Genomic DNA, 14,794 nt, shown 5'->3' with positions numbered 1-14,794 from the left:
CTCGAGAAGAATCAATCGTTACTTATTGATTCTTCCTTGCACAGATTCTCGAAAGTAGCGTTTCATGTACGTACATTTCCTCGAAAAGCATCCACGAATAAAGACGAACGACGAGATAAAGAAGAGGGATATCGTTCGAATTTACAGCTCGCAGTTTAGCAAATGTCAATCAACTTGTTCATCTTGTTCTTCTCGTGTTCGACTTTTAAATACCTCGTCTCATCCTCCTTTGAACTTGGAGAACAAATATGTTTCGCGAACAAGCGTTGAAGCGTTACTTTGAACACGAACATTTCATTTTTCGTTCACGAAGTTTGGAACGGATCTGTAATCGAGATGAATAATTAATAGCGAGAGAGAAAGGGGTTGGCCGAAGGAAAATGAATTTAGGGGCGGAGATAGGTCGGTCCATAAAGTTGCAGGCAACGAGGAACATAAATCAGACGGCATTGGCCCGGGTTTAACGAAGGGTCGAGTTGTAGATTCCTTTTCCCTCGTAGTTGGCTTCGCGCCCCGGTTCGTTCCTCGTATTTTACAACTGACCACGAATAAAACTCTATAATTCATTGGTAAACAACGAACCAAAGTTTTTGTTTCTGCTCGATTGACTCTACGACCGACGCTTCGGGATATATAGCAAATATTGCTCTTGATTTTGTTGATTCTGCATCTTCTCCCTCTATCGATCTATCCAGATTGTTGACAAATCGATATTTGTGAAATTTATTCCGGTATAAAAAGGTATCGTTCGTTGTAAATATCGAATTTTTTTTTTTTTTTTTTTTTTACGATACTTCATCCCCATCATCTACGATATCGATATTGTGTACAATATCAAATTGTTACGTACATAATAATCGTGTTTTTAATAAAAATACAAATATTTGCATCGATAGCTATTGTTCGAGAGTACGATTCGATCGGACCAATTCCCTGTTGCAACGTTGCCCTTTTTTTACAGGGAGAATTTCATAGCGCGTCCATCGTTGAAGCTAAGAAAATAGAATTTTCACGGACTCGTCGCACACGTCCACGGTGTATCGCGATATTTTGATATCCGAGGCAACGCGCGATTGACAAAAGAATTTTTATTAGGCGGCGAATATTTCAAACTATACAATTTCAAAATGTTTTCTCGCGCGATGGAGTCTGTTATATCTTTTTTTTTCTTTTCTTAAAAACAAAAATTAATCATAAACGTAATAAAAATCCGTAAGAAATGGACACATTATCCCTGAATTATTTTTCAATCGAGTAACGATTTTCATAGCCTGGTCATAGACGATCGGTCGAAAGTTGGTTGGCAAATTTTGTCTTGCAGCGCGATGTAAATCTATGTTAGTTTCTCGAGCGAGTTAGCAAAGTTTCCAATTTGTATAACGTTTCAGCGTTAGTGGCGCAACAAGTTTTAATCGCCATCCAACACGTCCACGGCGGAAACGCACCGTGCCTTGAGTCGAAATTTAACAGACGTGGATCAGGGATGAAGATAAAGGTAAAAATACTTATCGAGCATGAAACGTTGGCTCGATATGAATTTCTAAAAGCGATATATCCCATTCCTTGGGGGAGAGGAATCCTCGAAGACGCGGAAAGATTCCTATATTCCAAAGGATTTCTGGCGCGAAACTTTTTCGATATATCATCGAGTGCTTACCGTTGCGCGAGTATTGGTTGGGAAAGGCAGCTGGAACCCGGCAACTTGGCCAAACAAATAAATTTCTCGCTATTCGAATCGAGGAATAAAACTGTTTCTTCCCTTGCGACGACACGCGCGCAGAGATCAAAATCATTTCGATGATCAAAATCTTAACGGCGATTAAATTGAACGCGATTGAAAAGAGAAAAAAAAAGTTTATCCTTTGGCGAGATTGGCCGTTAATCAAAGAAATAAATAAAAATACGCGGGGAATGTATAATTATAGACTCGCATGTTGAAACAATTTGCATTTGGCAAATATTTGGCTGACATATTTCGTACGGTGTTTTCATACGGTTTTAATTAGGTACACGCAATTTTGAAATATTGATGATACGCGTTGTTATGCGCGATACATGGCGCGTATTTAATTAATTTTCATCCATTCCGCGGTGAATCTAGTCCATCGGGATTATTAACCGCTTCTTTCATAAGAAAATTCTACCAGGAGAACGTAATCCGTAATTTATCTATACGAATAGAAAATCTCCATTTTACAATTATATCATTAATTAATTCACATCTGAAAGTATCATCAAGTTCCAACTCATCCATATCCTTCCAAAATTCGAAACACTCGACGTATATACATATATTTAAATCCATTTCGTTTAAAAATTAGCTTCTTAGAAAAGATTTTCTCACTCATCGCAAACACGTTGTTCGAAACGACCACTGGTTCGGTGTTATTCTCTAAAGAGGCACTTCGTGTCTCGTACGGGATTCCGAGAAAGAAAACTCGGTGGGCGAAACGAGCGAAACTTGGGCGCGTAAACGACGGGAAAATTTATTTTGCAAAATATGATTCGACGGGCCGGTGTTAAATTGTTGTACGCGGTTGTTCCGTTAATTGAGTCTCGGAGCGTCGCCAATTAATAGAACGTTCGGTGGCGGAACCACGTGCAGGCCGGCCTGCGGAGAGAAAATGAATTGGCGGCAAATTAAACGATTAACAAAAGGAGAAAAGAAGGCGGCGCAGCCGGGCCAGATCGTTGCGCAAAACCGGTATCCCGTGGGAAATTATAAATAGAAGGTAATACCGAGTCCGGTACGCGGGCTGACATTGCGGCAGGTAATATAAATAGTTAAACCGGCCTGGCGAATTATACATTCGAATTATCACGTAGAGCAATACTGTAATAATGAATTGAACCGTGCTCCACAGCTAGGAGACACGAAATAATATTGTATACGTAAGGATTATTACTTTATTTACTTATTTTAAGCGATATCTTTATTCCAATATCCTCGACACGCCATTTCCTCGGTTTTTATCGTAATAGTTGTAGTCTTGCGTATTTTATAAGACACTTGATTAATCAAAGATGTATTGTTTTTAAATTTTTTCCACGTTTTCTCTCAAGGAATCTTACAATTGTCTGGGTAAACACTTTTCTTTCGTAGGCCCACCGAACTCGACGAAACTTTCATTCATTTCTTCGATTCACAAATGTATTAGCGATACTAGAATCCCAACGACGATAAAACAGCGCGATTATTTCACACATACGTGGGAACTGGATTGATCAACTACTAAAATATGAAAATGTTCGCGTTTAGCGCGAAACCCGCCAGTGGAACAATTTCCTGGTTGGGGATGGGAAAAAAAACACGGTGATCACGTAGGAAGGAGCACGAGAGCATCGTGGCGGGTTGGAGAAAGAGATGAAAAGCACGAGGAAGAAGCACGCTCGTAAACAACGTGGTAAAACCCTGAGGCGCGCGGAAGAAGAGGGATAATGCCGAGTCGTTCTTCCTCGAGGCATAGCGATGGAAGACGAAACGTGCTTTTAAAGCCGAGACATTAAACGGAAGAGGGAAAAAAAGGAAGAAGACGAAGAAGAAGAAGAAGTGGCGGCAAAAGGAGAGGGGAAAAAGGTAAACTGCAAGCGAAAAGATCGGATTTACGTGGCCAACGTGGCAAGATATACATCTTCTGGCTTTTGCGCGAGGAAATCAACCACGGAAACGCTTCAACCACGCCAGAACTCCTCGAGATCCTCTGGAAAACGTCGCGTTTCCAACATAAACCAGAGTCGCGAGTTGAGTGGTAACTTTAATAAAAAAAGAAAAAGAAAGAAAGAAAGAAAGAAAGAAAGCTTAGATCTTTAAAGCGAGAATTGCGTGTAATTCGCTTTTGAAATTGCAAGCTACACCGCCACGAGTGAATTTCGAAAATTATTATCTCTTTTTCAGAGAAATTAAGCAAATTTGCTTAAAAATTGTCATAAATTATTATAAATAACAACGAGTTTGAAACGACACTGGCGAACGAATGGTGGATATCGGGAAAAGGGCTGAAAAAAGCAACTTTTCCATTTTCATTTTTCTATACCGGTTCCGAGTTTCATGTTTTATCCTCCAACTATAAACACAGAAGAATGAATTGAACGTCGGATCGTCGGACGCATTGAAGCGATAGCACACGAGTAACAAACGTCGAGCAAACGAACGGTGGGCGAGTATGAAAACGTCCGTGTTCGAGTTATAACGTTTTCTCCTTGAAATGCAAAAGGAGGGAGGGTGAGAAAGAAATGGCCAGTCGGAGACACTCACCGTTATCTCACGTGTGCTAATGTTTGCTAATCAAATTTGCAAGTTCCACGAGCAGCTCGTGGTTTGGGAATGCGAGTTCATTCATACGACATTTCGTGGGGAAAGAGTGCGTCCATAAATGATGCAAATTGATGGTCTGGCCGCGAAAGAAGATGACATATGGCCAGTACGGTTAATGAAATTAGAACGTTGCATTTTTCGTTAATATTTTATCGTTCTTTCAAACGAATCATCGAGCGCCAACTCGATGCTCGCGATTACGACATTATCCCGGTGAAAAATCCACTCATCGAGCTATAACTTTTACGAGTTATTTTCGCAGAAAATACCTCGTTTCACTCGATAGTTTAAATTTAATTTTCAAAAACGTTTTCGGCGAATACGTTTCAAATATTTCGAGGAAAAAGGAAAACACTCGCGCGAAAATCTTTGAAATTTCTGCGTTAAAATATCGATACGAAAGAGACCCACGTTTATTTTTTTCCCCCCTTTTTCTCGCGCGAGAAGCTCGAATCGTTTCGACGTGACCCATTCAACGATTTCGCAATTTCACTAGACGAGAATGAGGGAAGGGGGTTGCCACCAACATCGATGGTGGTGGCCTTTCGAGAAAACCGGGCACGCAAAGTCCGTGACAAATCCAGTTACGTATCGAGCGGAATTCGACTTCGTTTGTGCGTCGGCCGATGTCAAATCCAGATCGCGCTGCGTTGGCGCCACTTTGGCGAAAATAAAAAAAGCTCAAACTCTCGCTCCGGGAGAGATCGGTCGAATCGCGAATTTTTCCCAAAATCCCAAAATTTCTCCCCTCTCCACTTTTCCCCTCCCCTTGGGGAAACTAATTTCCAACCAATTATTTCGCGATCCCCATTCATCCTCCATTCCTTCCGTCCCTTCTCCCGTGCCTTCTCATGCGCGAGAAGTCCTAACCTGGCAGAATGTAATTTTCGAAGAATTAAGGTCGACGTTGCGGAAGTCGAGGCGCCCAGCCAGCTAGTTAACCAGGTAGGAGGAGGAGGAGGAGAGGAGAGCGTAAATTTCTGGTACGTGAAAAAATTCGAGGCCTGTCCCTGCCCCCCTTGAAATTAGCCGAGCGACGAGAAATCGATGTAGGCGGATCGAGTATCGTTGATAAAGATATGTGAAACAAATATGTGTAATCCAGGTAACGAGATTTGGACGGGTCGTTAATGTTTCAGTGACTGGGGCGGCCGCGGAAGCCACGCGCGAGGAGGAGTCACTGTGGGAGACGCACGAGGCGAGGAAGGGAGGCCGAACGACCTTTGCATGGTCCTCCAGCACGGAACGCACAACCGGGGAAACGAAATCCATGGGAAAGTTTGACCGGACGACGTCCAGCCACGCGGACACCTCCGATTCCCGGGAAACAGGGAGCCAGGGGTTGGTAAAGGCCGCCACCACCGCGAGCCCCGACGGGGAGGAAAGGGAGGAGAGGATAGAAATGCGGGGGAACGCGTTGCCGACGTCGAGGGAGAGCGATACGGGGAAGGTGAAGACGTCGAATGGTCGATACTCGACCGTGGCTTCGAGGAGCATGGACGACACAGGGCGAAAGATAAATCTGTCCGCCGGCGAGACGTTCGTCCAGTCGACGGCGAGGCGACCGAGCTTCGACAAGAACGTCGTTTTCACCAGAAATTTCGACAACGTAAGTCAGTGTCACGTTTCCTCGCCGCTCAACTTTCGAAAGCCTGCGCTTCTTCCATCCTCCTCGATCCTAGCTCGCGCGATGATCGAGATGGATGCGATGACGCGGCGATCCCTCGAGCACGGCTCGTTCATTGGGAAAAATTGGGGACGAAGGGAAATCTAAGCGTGGCTCGTACGCGAGTTTTTATGAAATAACGTACGTACACACGTATTTCCATATGTATGACCAATAATTTCGATAAATTATTGGCAGGTCGATAAATATAATTTAACGCTATCACGATACCAGTTACCCAAAGCGTCGTTGCCCGGTTATATAATTAACGACCTGACAGCCGAGGATTAGACGTGGATTATCGCTTATCGATCGCGTAAATTTTCGATCCTGTCGCGATTTTAAATTGGCCCGTATCTCAAACCTTCGTCTTCTTCGTTGGCGATTGACGAAAACGAAGGAAAGTCACCGCCCGGTTAACCGCGGCCCGGCTAAACTGTCACGTAACTTTGAAATATGTGCAGATAGTGGCGACGAAGAGAACCAAGTTATCCGAGAATCCTTCGAAAAATCAGTGGAACGCCGATACGCCGAGGACGAAAGCGTACAACGTGAACGACGTCATACGCCGGCAAATGAGGCACGTGCCGGACGTGTGCGACAAATTCAGCGTGGGCGACGAGTCGAAACGGGAATTTTACAGCCCCAACTACCCGGACAACTACCCCAACCTTACCGAGTGCATCAAGATATTGAAAGGTGAGTAAACACGTTCGTTCATCATCCGAGTCGACGCGAGATTCGATCGAACGAAAAATCGAACATGTTACACCGATATAAAATTTCGACATTCACGAGGCACGAACTTGTTCTCGACACTCGATTATTCCCGATATATATATATATCTCGAGTATCGAGTGGCACGTCGACGCGTCACGAAGCGGGTGAAATTTAACGTTAGAGGATCGACTCCCCCATTTATCGGTCCAACTCGAGGAATTAACTCGACTCTTGGTCTCGACTTAACTATTCAAGTTGGGCTGTTTGATAATTCGCTCGTTTCGTATGTATAAGTCGCTCGTAGCAGCTGGTTACGGAGCAAACTTGGAAAATGGGAGAGGAGAGCCAACACGGCTCGGTGATTGATACACTCTGGTGGTTTCCGACGAGGAGAGAGACGCCCTTAAATTTCCCTCCTGCTCGTCGTCGATGCATTCGCGCACGAGTCGACGAGTCGGCAGAAGAAGCGCTTCTTTTTCTTCTTCTTCTTTTCCCCCCTTCATCCCTCGACGATCGAACGTCGTCGAATCGAACGCGAGCACCGAATTCGTAATAAACGTTGGCTGGGTGGGGAGAAGGGAGAAAACTAGCGCCGCTACGAGAATTAATAGCGTCGGCCACTAGACGCGGTCTGTATCGTCGCGACCGATCGCTCGTAAAGGAAATGCATTACGATTCGCGACGGGCAAACAACCGCCGCGCCACTTTTAACCCGGGTTTTCGACGCGATATGCCGCCTTCCTTCTTCCACCCTTTTCCCATTTTTCCGACCAACGTGGGAAGAGTAATTGCGTAAAACGATCCAGCGGCGAATGCGGGTCGGAATGATAAATCATGGACAGAAAGGGGGGAGGGAGAGGGGGTCCAAGTTTCGATAACGAATCGATAAATCTTGGAATATACATATATATATATATATACATGGATGTATCCATTTTCGCGAAAATATTTCTCTGCTCGTGAACGTGGCGCAGCGCGTAAAGACTCGATTCTTTCGAATATTTTTTCGTCGCCCCCCTTTTTTCCCCAAGGTTCCCTAAAGAATACTCTCGGTTTGTATTTACGATTCCGTTACGAATCACGAACCGAGGGCGAACTCGGTTGCTTCTTTCTATTCGTAGTAACTCGGGTAGGAGAGAGAAAGAAGAAGAGAGAGAGAGGGGGGAAAAGATTATTCGCGTTCGAGAAACGGTCGGTTGTTTGAAACGGTTCGAAATGCGGCGTTGGATCGGGCAAACGAGGGCAGCCGGGTCGTGTTCGAAATTGAGTCAGGGTCGGCGAGGCTCGGACCGTCGGTACACGCCGAATCTTCTTCTCGTGTACCGAAATAGTATCCGCCGCGATTTCTGGTCCTCGGCCGAGTTTTGGAAACGATAAGCTCGTCCCGCCCGTCTCCCCCACGAATTTTCCTCGAATCGCGGAATCGTAAAACTCCTGCTCGCCCTCCTCCTCGGGATAAAATAAATACGAAGCGGTGAACGAAACGTTATAAATCATTTATAAAGCGAGTTGCTCGTGGTGAATAAATTCATATTGAACCGCTTGTAAATCACGCGCAGCCGGATATCGCGCTACCCAACACCGATGCGTGCCTTATTTCCTTTCTGCCCGTTTAACGTCCCGTATTGGATTCTCGGATTTACATGGAGGCGGTATTCGTCATGGATTACGCGATATATTACGTATGTACAACGTTGCGCGAATACGTACGAGGCGGCACGTTTTCGTTACGATAATAATATTCTTTTCACGGACACCGCGATAAGGAAACTAAGCCAGCTCCAGAAATTATCTCCTTAACGCCCTCCCTTACGAAGAGATTATAGAATGGGGGGCGATAAAAGGAAACGATCTCCAATTTCGTTACCACTTGAACGACGCGACTATTCGCCGAGAACTGTACACCGGAATACGTAATTTCTAGCGGCGCGACACGACTGTTAGATTTCGCGCGGACGAGGATGGAGGATTTTGAAGAAAATCGGCGGAAAAGGAACGGAAAGAAAGGGTGGAATTGGAGCATAAGATGGATTCGAACGCGCCACACTTGCCATCCCATGGAAGTGATTACGACATATCGAGCGTAAATTACAACACCCAATTATCTGAACATCGATATTGGGTCTGGTAGGGATTTGGGAAGTCTCGCCGGCGCAATTCTCGAATCGCTTCGAATCGTATGAATTATCCAACGCTAAACGGCCGTTGAATCGCGCGCCAAATCTCTTCTCTTTCTCTCCCCGTCGAGTTCGAATTGAAGAGAGCAATCGTTGTTATTTCAAGTACTGTTCTCAGTTCTCGACTCATCGTTTTCCACCATTTCTTACGTATCAGACAGAGAGGGGGACTCTCGTTAGAAAGTTCTCGACACACGGCGACGATTCGTGGAAACTTTTGGAGGATCTCGTCGAGCAAAGGTCAATGTTCCAATTGCCGAATTTCGAAAGTTTAATTGGAACAATTGGAACTCTTCTCGTCCGTGTCGCGATGCGCAAAGACGAGAGATTCGCGCGAAAGACGGGAGATCGATCCGATTCGGTGGACGATCGAGTCAAAAGGCCACTCGATTCGCTCGACATGGCGCGAATAACGGCCGATGCACGGTCGGAATTGGAACCTCTCTCTGCATCCGCGATACGGCCTCAAATTTACATCGATCCCGTTTTCGAAAACGCACGGTTAATCTCGGCTGGGGTGCGATTACCGAAACGACGCGCAGCTTATTCGTCGCCGTTTCCATTTGTTCGAAGAGGTCGCATGGCAAAAGTTTCACAGATTACCGATCATTTCTACGGGTAAATTCGAATGCATCTCGATCCCGCAGTCTCGTTAAGAAGCTTCTAAGAAGACTCTATCGCCGTAACATCCTCGAGCGAAATCTATTTTATTCTTTTTACACCGAACACCAGTCCCCTGATATTTTACCGATATCCTGTGGTACGCGTCGCTAAATCATTACGAGGATACAGCATTCGAATAAAGCAGCAGATCCGGAATGGAAGAGGCGTAAGTTATCCGGGCGCGATGAGATACACGGAGGATCGAGTTTTTGTTGGGAGAAGATCGGTCGACTGTAAACTAAAGATTTCAACTGGTATTCAGTTGCGCGAATAGGAATAGGGGGAGGAAACTGGGTCGAAAATCGAGTCAATGGATCGGCACCGCTATATATAACGCTATATACTCTCCTCTTCTTTAATTCTTCCTTTTCTCCGGCGATTCTCCGTAGATACGGGGAAGAGAAAGAGAGGAGGGATCGCAAACGGGCCAAGTAGCCCTTCCGGTGTACCCGTGGGATCGGAAGGAGATCCTAATTGCACGGATGAAACCGTTTTAATTGCTCGGTCGTGAACACGATAACGCGGTTACACCGGTTCATCATTATGAAATGTGGGACAGTTTTAAGCAGGCGGGAGCCACTCAGCCACGTTAATGAGATCACAGTCGGTTGGAGACCGAATAAGCGACGGATCGAACCTCTTCGAGGGGGTTGGACGTATAACGAAGAACTCGGCTGTGGGAACAGCAGTTCGTTAAACGGGTGCGCTTCATCTCCTTCGAGAAGAGCCGGGTCCAAACGACGCAACTTCTTTTCTAATTAATCCGAATAACCACCCTTCCTCCCCGCCGTAAACGGTCGAAAAATTGATCGATCGCTGCTTGATCGAACATATTATTCTCCAATAATATCTCGCATCGATCCTTCGATCGACGAGATCCTCGAATCTCGAAAACTCGATAAATAAGAGAGAACTCGTTGTCTCGCGAGAAAGGTAAGCAAACCAAGAGGGAGAAATCGTTGGAAACGAATGAAGTTTCGAAAGATCCTTGGACGAACTCGTTTGGAGGAGCAAGGGGAAGCCACAAGACGCAACAAGACGCTGTTTCTCGATACTTGCTCGTTACTTCCTGTCTCGTTACCTTCCACCATTCACCGCCAACCCAACACAGTCGCAATTTAAAACGCGTCATCGTCGGTTTTTCTTACCTCTGCCAAGTTTCGCGTTCCGCGCCGCAACAGACTGCAATAAAAACTTTTCCCACCCCGACGCGTTACATCGAAACATCGTCCGTTTGTCTTCTTCGCCGTTTATATATCGCCATTATCACCGTTTTCCACGTTGCACGGAATCGGGATCGTGCAGGCGAAAAAATACGACCTGGCTACTCGATAGCAAAGCTTATATATATATATATATATATATATATATATATATATAGAGAGAGAGAGAGAGAGAGAGAGTTCCTATACTTGGTTCGAGCACAAATCGCGTGGGGAGGGTGGAAAAAGAGGATGTCGGGAATAGCAAGTTGTTAGAAGCCGGAGAAGAAAGGATCTGTGGAAGCTTGGAGGATGGAAGGAAGTCGTGGCCAAGTTCCAAAGTGGACGAGCAAATCGAGTTATCGACCACTCAGCGAGGTAAGGGAGCATCAAAGAAGCGTTTAATGCGATCCCACGTAAATCAAGGGCGACCGCCCCTCTGCCGTCTCCGCGTTTCGTGGAACATCGAAATACTCTAATGCAAGGGGAATCTCTGCGAGGGAAGCCATTAATTGCGGCAAGACGCTGCGCTTGTCCTTGAACCAAAATGGCGTTAAAGACCACCCACAACCGTCCTTTCCCGATCCATCCATCAATTTTCCCTCTTCCGGCGAAATTGCGCCGATCTCGATGGAACGGTTTAGCCAGTTAAAAGTACGTAACTTTAAAATCGATCCAGATACTTTGCCACGAAAAGAGATAAATCAGCTAAAAGGATCAAGATATCGTTCCACTGCAGTTATTTCGATTGCCGAATTCTCGAATTCATCGGGTAAATTGATTGGAGGAGCAAGGGGAGTTAAAGTCGGCGGTGGTTAATCCCTTCCCGCGGCCGGTTCGTCCTCCATTGTCTTCCATGACGAGTGGCGTCGTCGAACGCGCCTCTAGCAGCAATGAATCACGAAACCGGAGATCTCGGCCGAGCGACCGTTTAAGCGCGTACTACAACGAAGCGCATCCGTATAATCCTCCGTCCATCCTGTCCTGTCGCGCGTTATGACGGAACGACACTGCGTTCCACTTGGCCACGAGAACATCGTCTTCGACGTATCGATCCGCTGTTAATCCCGTTTCTAAACGTTGAACGAGGATCGAGCCTCTTGAAATTATTATCTCTGTTCGAGAAGAAACGCGCGCTCGATTTCTCGATCGGAAATCGGCATATGATTCGCGCGATACTTTGGAATTTGCGCTTTGCCAAACGTCGCGGATACGACAGGAGCGAGAAAAAGATGTTTGGAAGGAATCCAAAGGAGGGAAACGAAGAAACGGGCGAAGTTTGGTATTCGAATTACGTTATCGCGGGAAGGAGTTGTTCTTTTCCGGATTCGCGTCGATCGAGCACGCGTTTCGTCGGCAAAAGCACTCTCGTCCCGGAGAGCGGCAGAGATAAAGAGGAGCGGCACGTAAAACGATCCCCGGGAGGATCCGGCAAACTCTCCCTTTCTTCTTAACCGCGTATCTCCGAAAAAATGGCTCGGCTCTCGGGATGGTTCGTGGTTCATGGTCATCCTCTTTGTGCCGAGTGCTCGTTAAATGTTCTCACTCAACGGGATACGACTCGATGCGAATGTAAAAGAAGCTGGTCCGCTCTATTTCCCAAACTCGTATCCTCCCTTAAGCCGCCTAATGCCATGTAAAATATAGCCACCCCCTCCCCGACCCACCCTTTTCCGCTGTAAAATATCGTCGTCCGGACGTTTTACCATCCGCCGCCGCGTAACTACGCTGGGATCCAATTCGTTATTTTTCCTTCCTCCGCCCTTTAATGAAAATCGTAAAAATGTTTCGCACTTTTTACGCGGGATGATCACGATCCGATCCTTTTTATACCAACTTTTTATACCCGGGCCCCCCCTCGATATATAATAACGTTTTTACTTTGCTTTTTACACCCCGACCAAACACGGACCCTTCTCTCTAATCATTTTTTCGTCGCTCGATATTAGTCGTCACATCGGGAAAAACGATTCCTCGTAAACAACCAATCTATTATCCCCTTTGTCGGCTCGATGCCAGTCGTATGAAAGTTAGACGGCTTATCCGAATGTACCAGCGGTGTATTGTACATCTGAATAGGGCGTTATAAATCATCCGAAAGGAAAAAAATAAAGCGGAACGAGGAAACACTTTTCGACGAATTGGACAAAAAGCGAACTAGGGATATTCCCTTGGAGACTTTGTTCTGGCGTACTTATTTCGTATAAAGGAAAATTGAAGTGGAATCAAATAGGATAAAGTTTGCTCGTTTTCAGCAAATGGAATGAAAGCGAAACACCGAAACGGGTGGAAATTCATTTATATATCCGTCGTTAAATGGTTAGCCGAATATTTTGGCGAAAGTCGTCACGGTGTATAATTTCATCGTTTCGAGAGCAGAAATTGTTTTTATCCGCGACGAATTGGAATTTAATCGAAACAAACGAGAATGGGTATGATAGGCCGTCGATAAAATAATTAGGGCGAAAATTTAGGGGAAAAAGAGATTGTTCGCAAATCCTCCAAGGATTAAGCCGATTTTCGCATCATAAATTTCCCATTACCCTCCAACAGAGAGACCTCTACACCGCCACTCGAATTGAAGAATAACCAGGACGCGTTGTGCGTCGCGAACAGTGCAGGCAATTAACGTCGAAATCAATTGGCAACACTGTTTTTGAACACGGTGTGCGTACATTTCCAAACGATCCTACAATCTGCCGTGTATTCGTAAAATTTACACGTAAAATTCTACTTTTAACCGTATATATATATAAATATAAATATACACGAAATAGTCTCGTTTCCGCTTAAAACTTCGCACCGTGAAATCGAAATCCAACGTAACGTTTTATTATAGTCGTACAGTCGGGATAAAGATATACGGTATAAATGGAATAAAACAAAAATTCGTGTTTTTTTCCTTTTTTTCCTTCCTGAATTAGCAAAACATCTTGTTTACTTTCATTTCATAAAACTTACGCGATATAAAACGGCGCTACGTTTTTATCCACTATAGGAAAAGTTGGTAAATATTTGCGGGCGGTGTACGAGTTGGGAACGTATATCCGATTCGAGGAAAGAAGGAAACAACATTTGACGAGTTTGTGAGACGAGACGTGTGATGATTCAACTGTAAGGGCAGGTGGAAATCGTGTACCTTTTACGGTGAAAAATTCTTAATGGAAAAATTCGAACGATCCATCCGTGGGAAACACGGATCGTTAGAGAACGAAAAAACATCTCTTCGTTTCTTTCTTCTTTCTTCGTGAAAACGAGCGAAACTCGTAAAAGATGCTTACTCGGATTAATATCCGGCGTATCTTCTGAAACTCGTTACATCTTCCAAATCTTTTCGTTTCGCGTTAAATTTGAACGATCGCTTATCGGATATTCAAAAAACGCGATCCTTTCCAATGTATCCATCCTCGTGGATGAAAATCCACGCTTCGTAGTTATCGATCAACTCGTTCGCAATCCCCTTCGAATCGAATCCTGACCACGTTCGAGTCTAGAAATCACTTTCGACTCTTCGGGGAATCACGGTGGAAGATGCGCGAGAAATACAAAAATTCGTATAGATCCGAAACGACATTGGCGAAATTTCAACAGGATTATGAAGGAAGGAAAGGAAGAAATTGGAAATCCAAAGAAAATGACAAATGAATTCCTGAGGGAGGAGGATAGGTCTCGTAAAATTTCAAGGTTGAACGATGATACATTTCGTCGTGGGCATTCCTCGAATTTCATGGTTTGAAGGTTGCCTAGAACGGTCGAAAGCGTCCGCGTTCCCCCCGTGCGATGCGTGCACGCTCAACTTGCGAAAGTTGAGATATCGACAAAAAGTTTGAACCTTGTCTATTTTCCGAATCCATGGTCTCGTAAATAACAAGGTTTTGTTGTTCGCCGATAACCTCGTAGATCGATAGAAATTCGCGAGTATCTCTCGTCGCTGTTACAAATGGCGATGCAAAGTTAGAGATGTAACTTTACACGGTGAAACTTATCTCTTGAATAGGGATGGAAATTACGCGAGAGGGAAACGGGTGCGGACGAGTTTAAATAAATAAG

The 14,794-nt window shown here is 45.1% G+C and overlaps 1 protein-coding gene across 6 annotated transcripts in view; it reads left to right on the top strand.

Annotated features, from left to right (window-relative positions):
- Positions 1-14,794, top strand: part of LOC107996135 (neuropilin and tolloid-like protein 2) — a 73,208-nt gene that overhangs the window by 39,930 nt on the left and 18,484 nt on the right. For 4 of the 6 annotated variants that reach the window (XM_062074108.1, XM_062074107.1, XM_062074109.1 and 1 more), the window contains 2 exons: positions 5,455-5,924; positions 6,446-6,680. In XM_062074108.1, the coding sequence (XP_061930092.1) occupies positions 5,455-5,924; positions 6,446-6,680 (705 nt within the window). Of the gene's footprint in view, positions 1-5,241; positions 5,261-5,454; positions 5,925-6,445; positions 6,681-14,794 lie in introns of those variants that run through there. The other 2 variants (XM_017054048.3, XM_062074110.1) reach the window with 2 other exon arrangements.

Source organism: Apis cerana, linkage group LG4 (genome assembly GCF_029169275.1).
Source record: "Apis cerana isolate GH-2021 linkage group LG4, AcerK_1.0, whole genome shotgun sequence".
Taxonomy (NCBI): Eukaryota; Metazoa; Arthropoda; class Insecta; order Hymenoptera; family Apidae; genus Apis; species Apis cerana.
The sequence above is the reverse complement of the archived record's forward strand: the minus strand, read 5'-3'. Positions and strand labels throughout refer to the sequence as shown.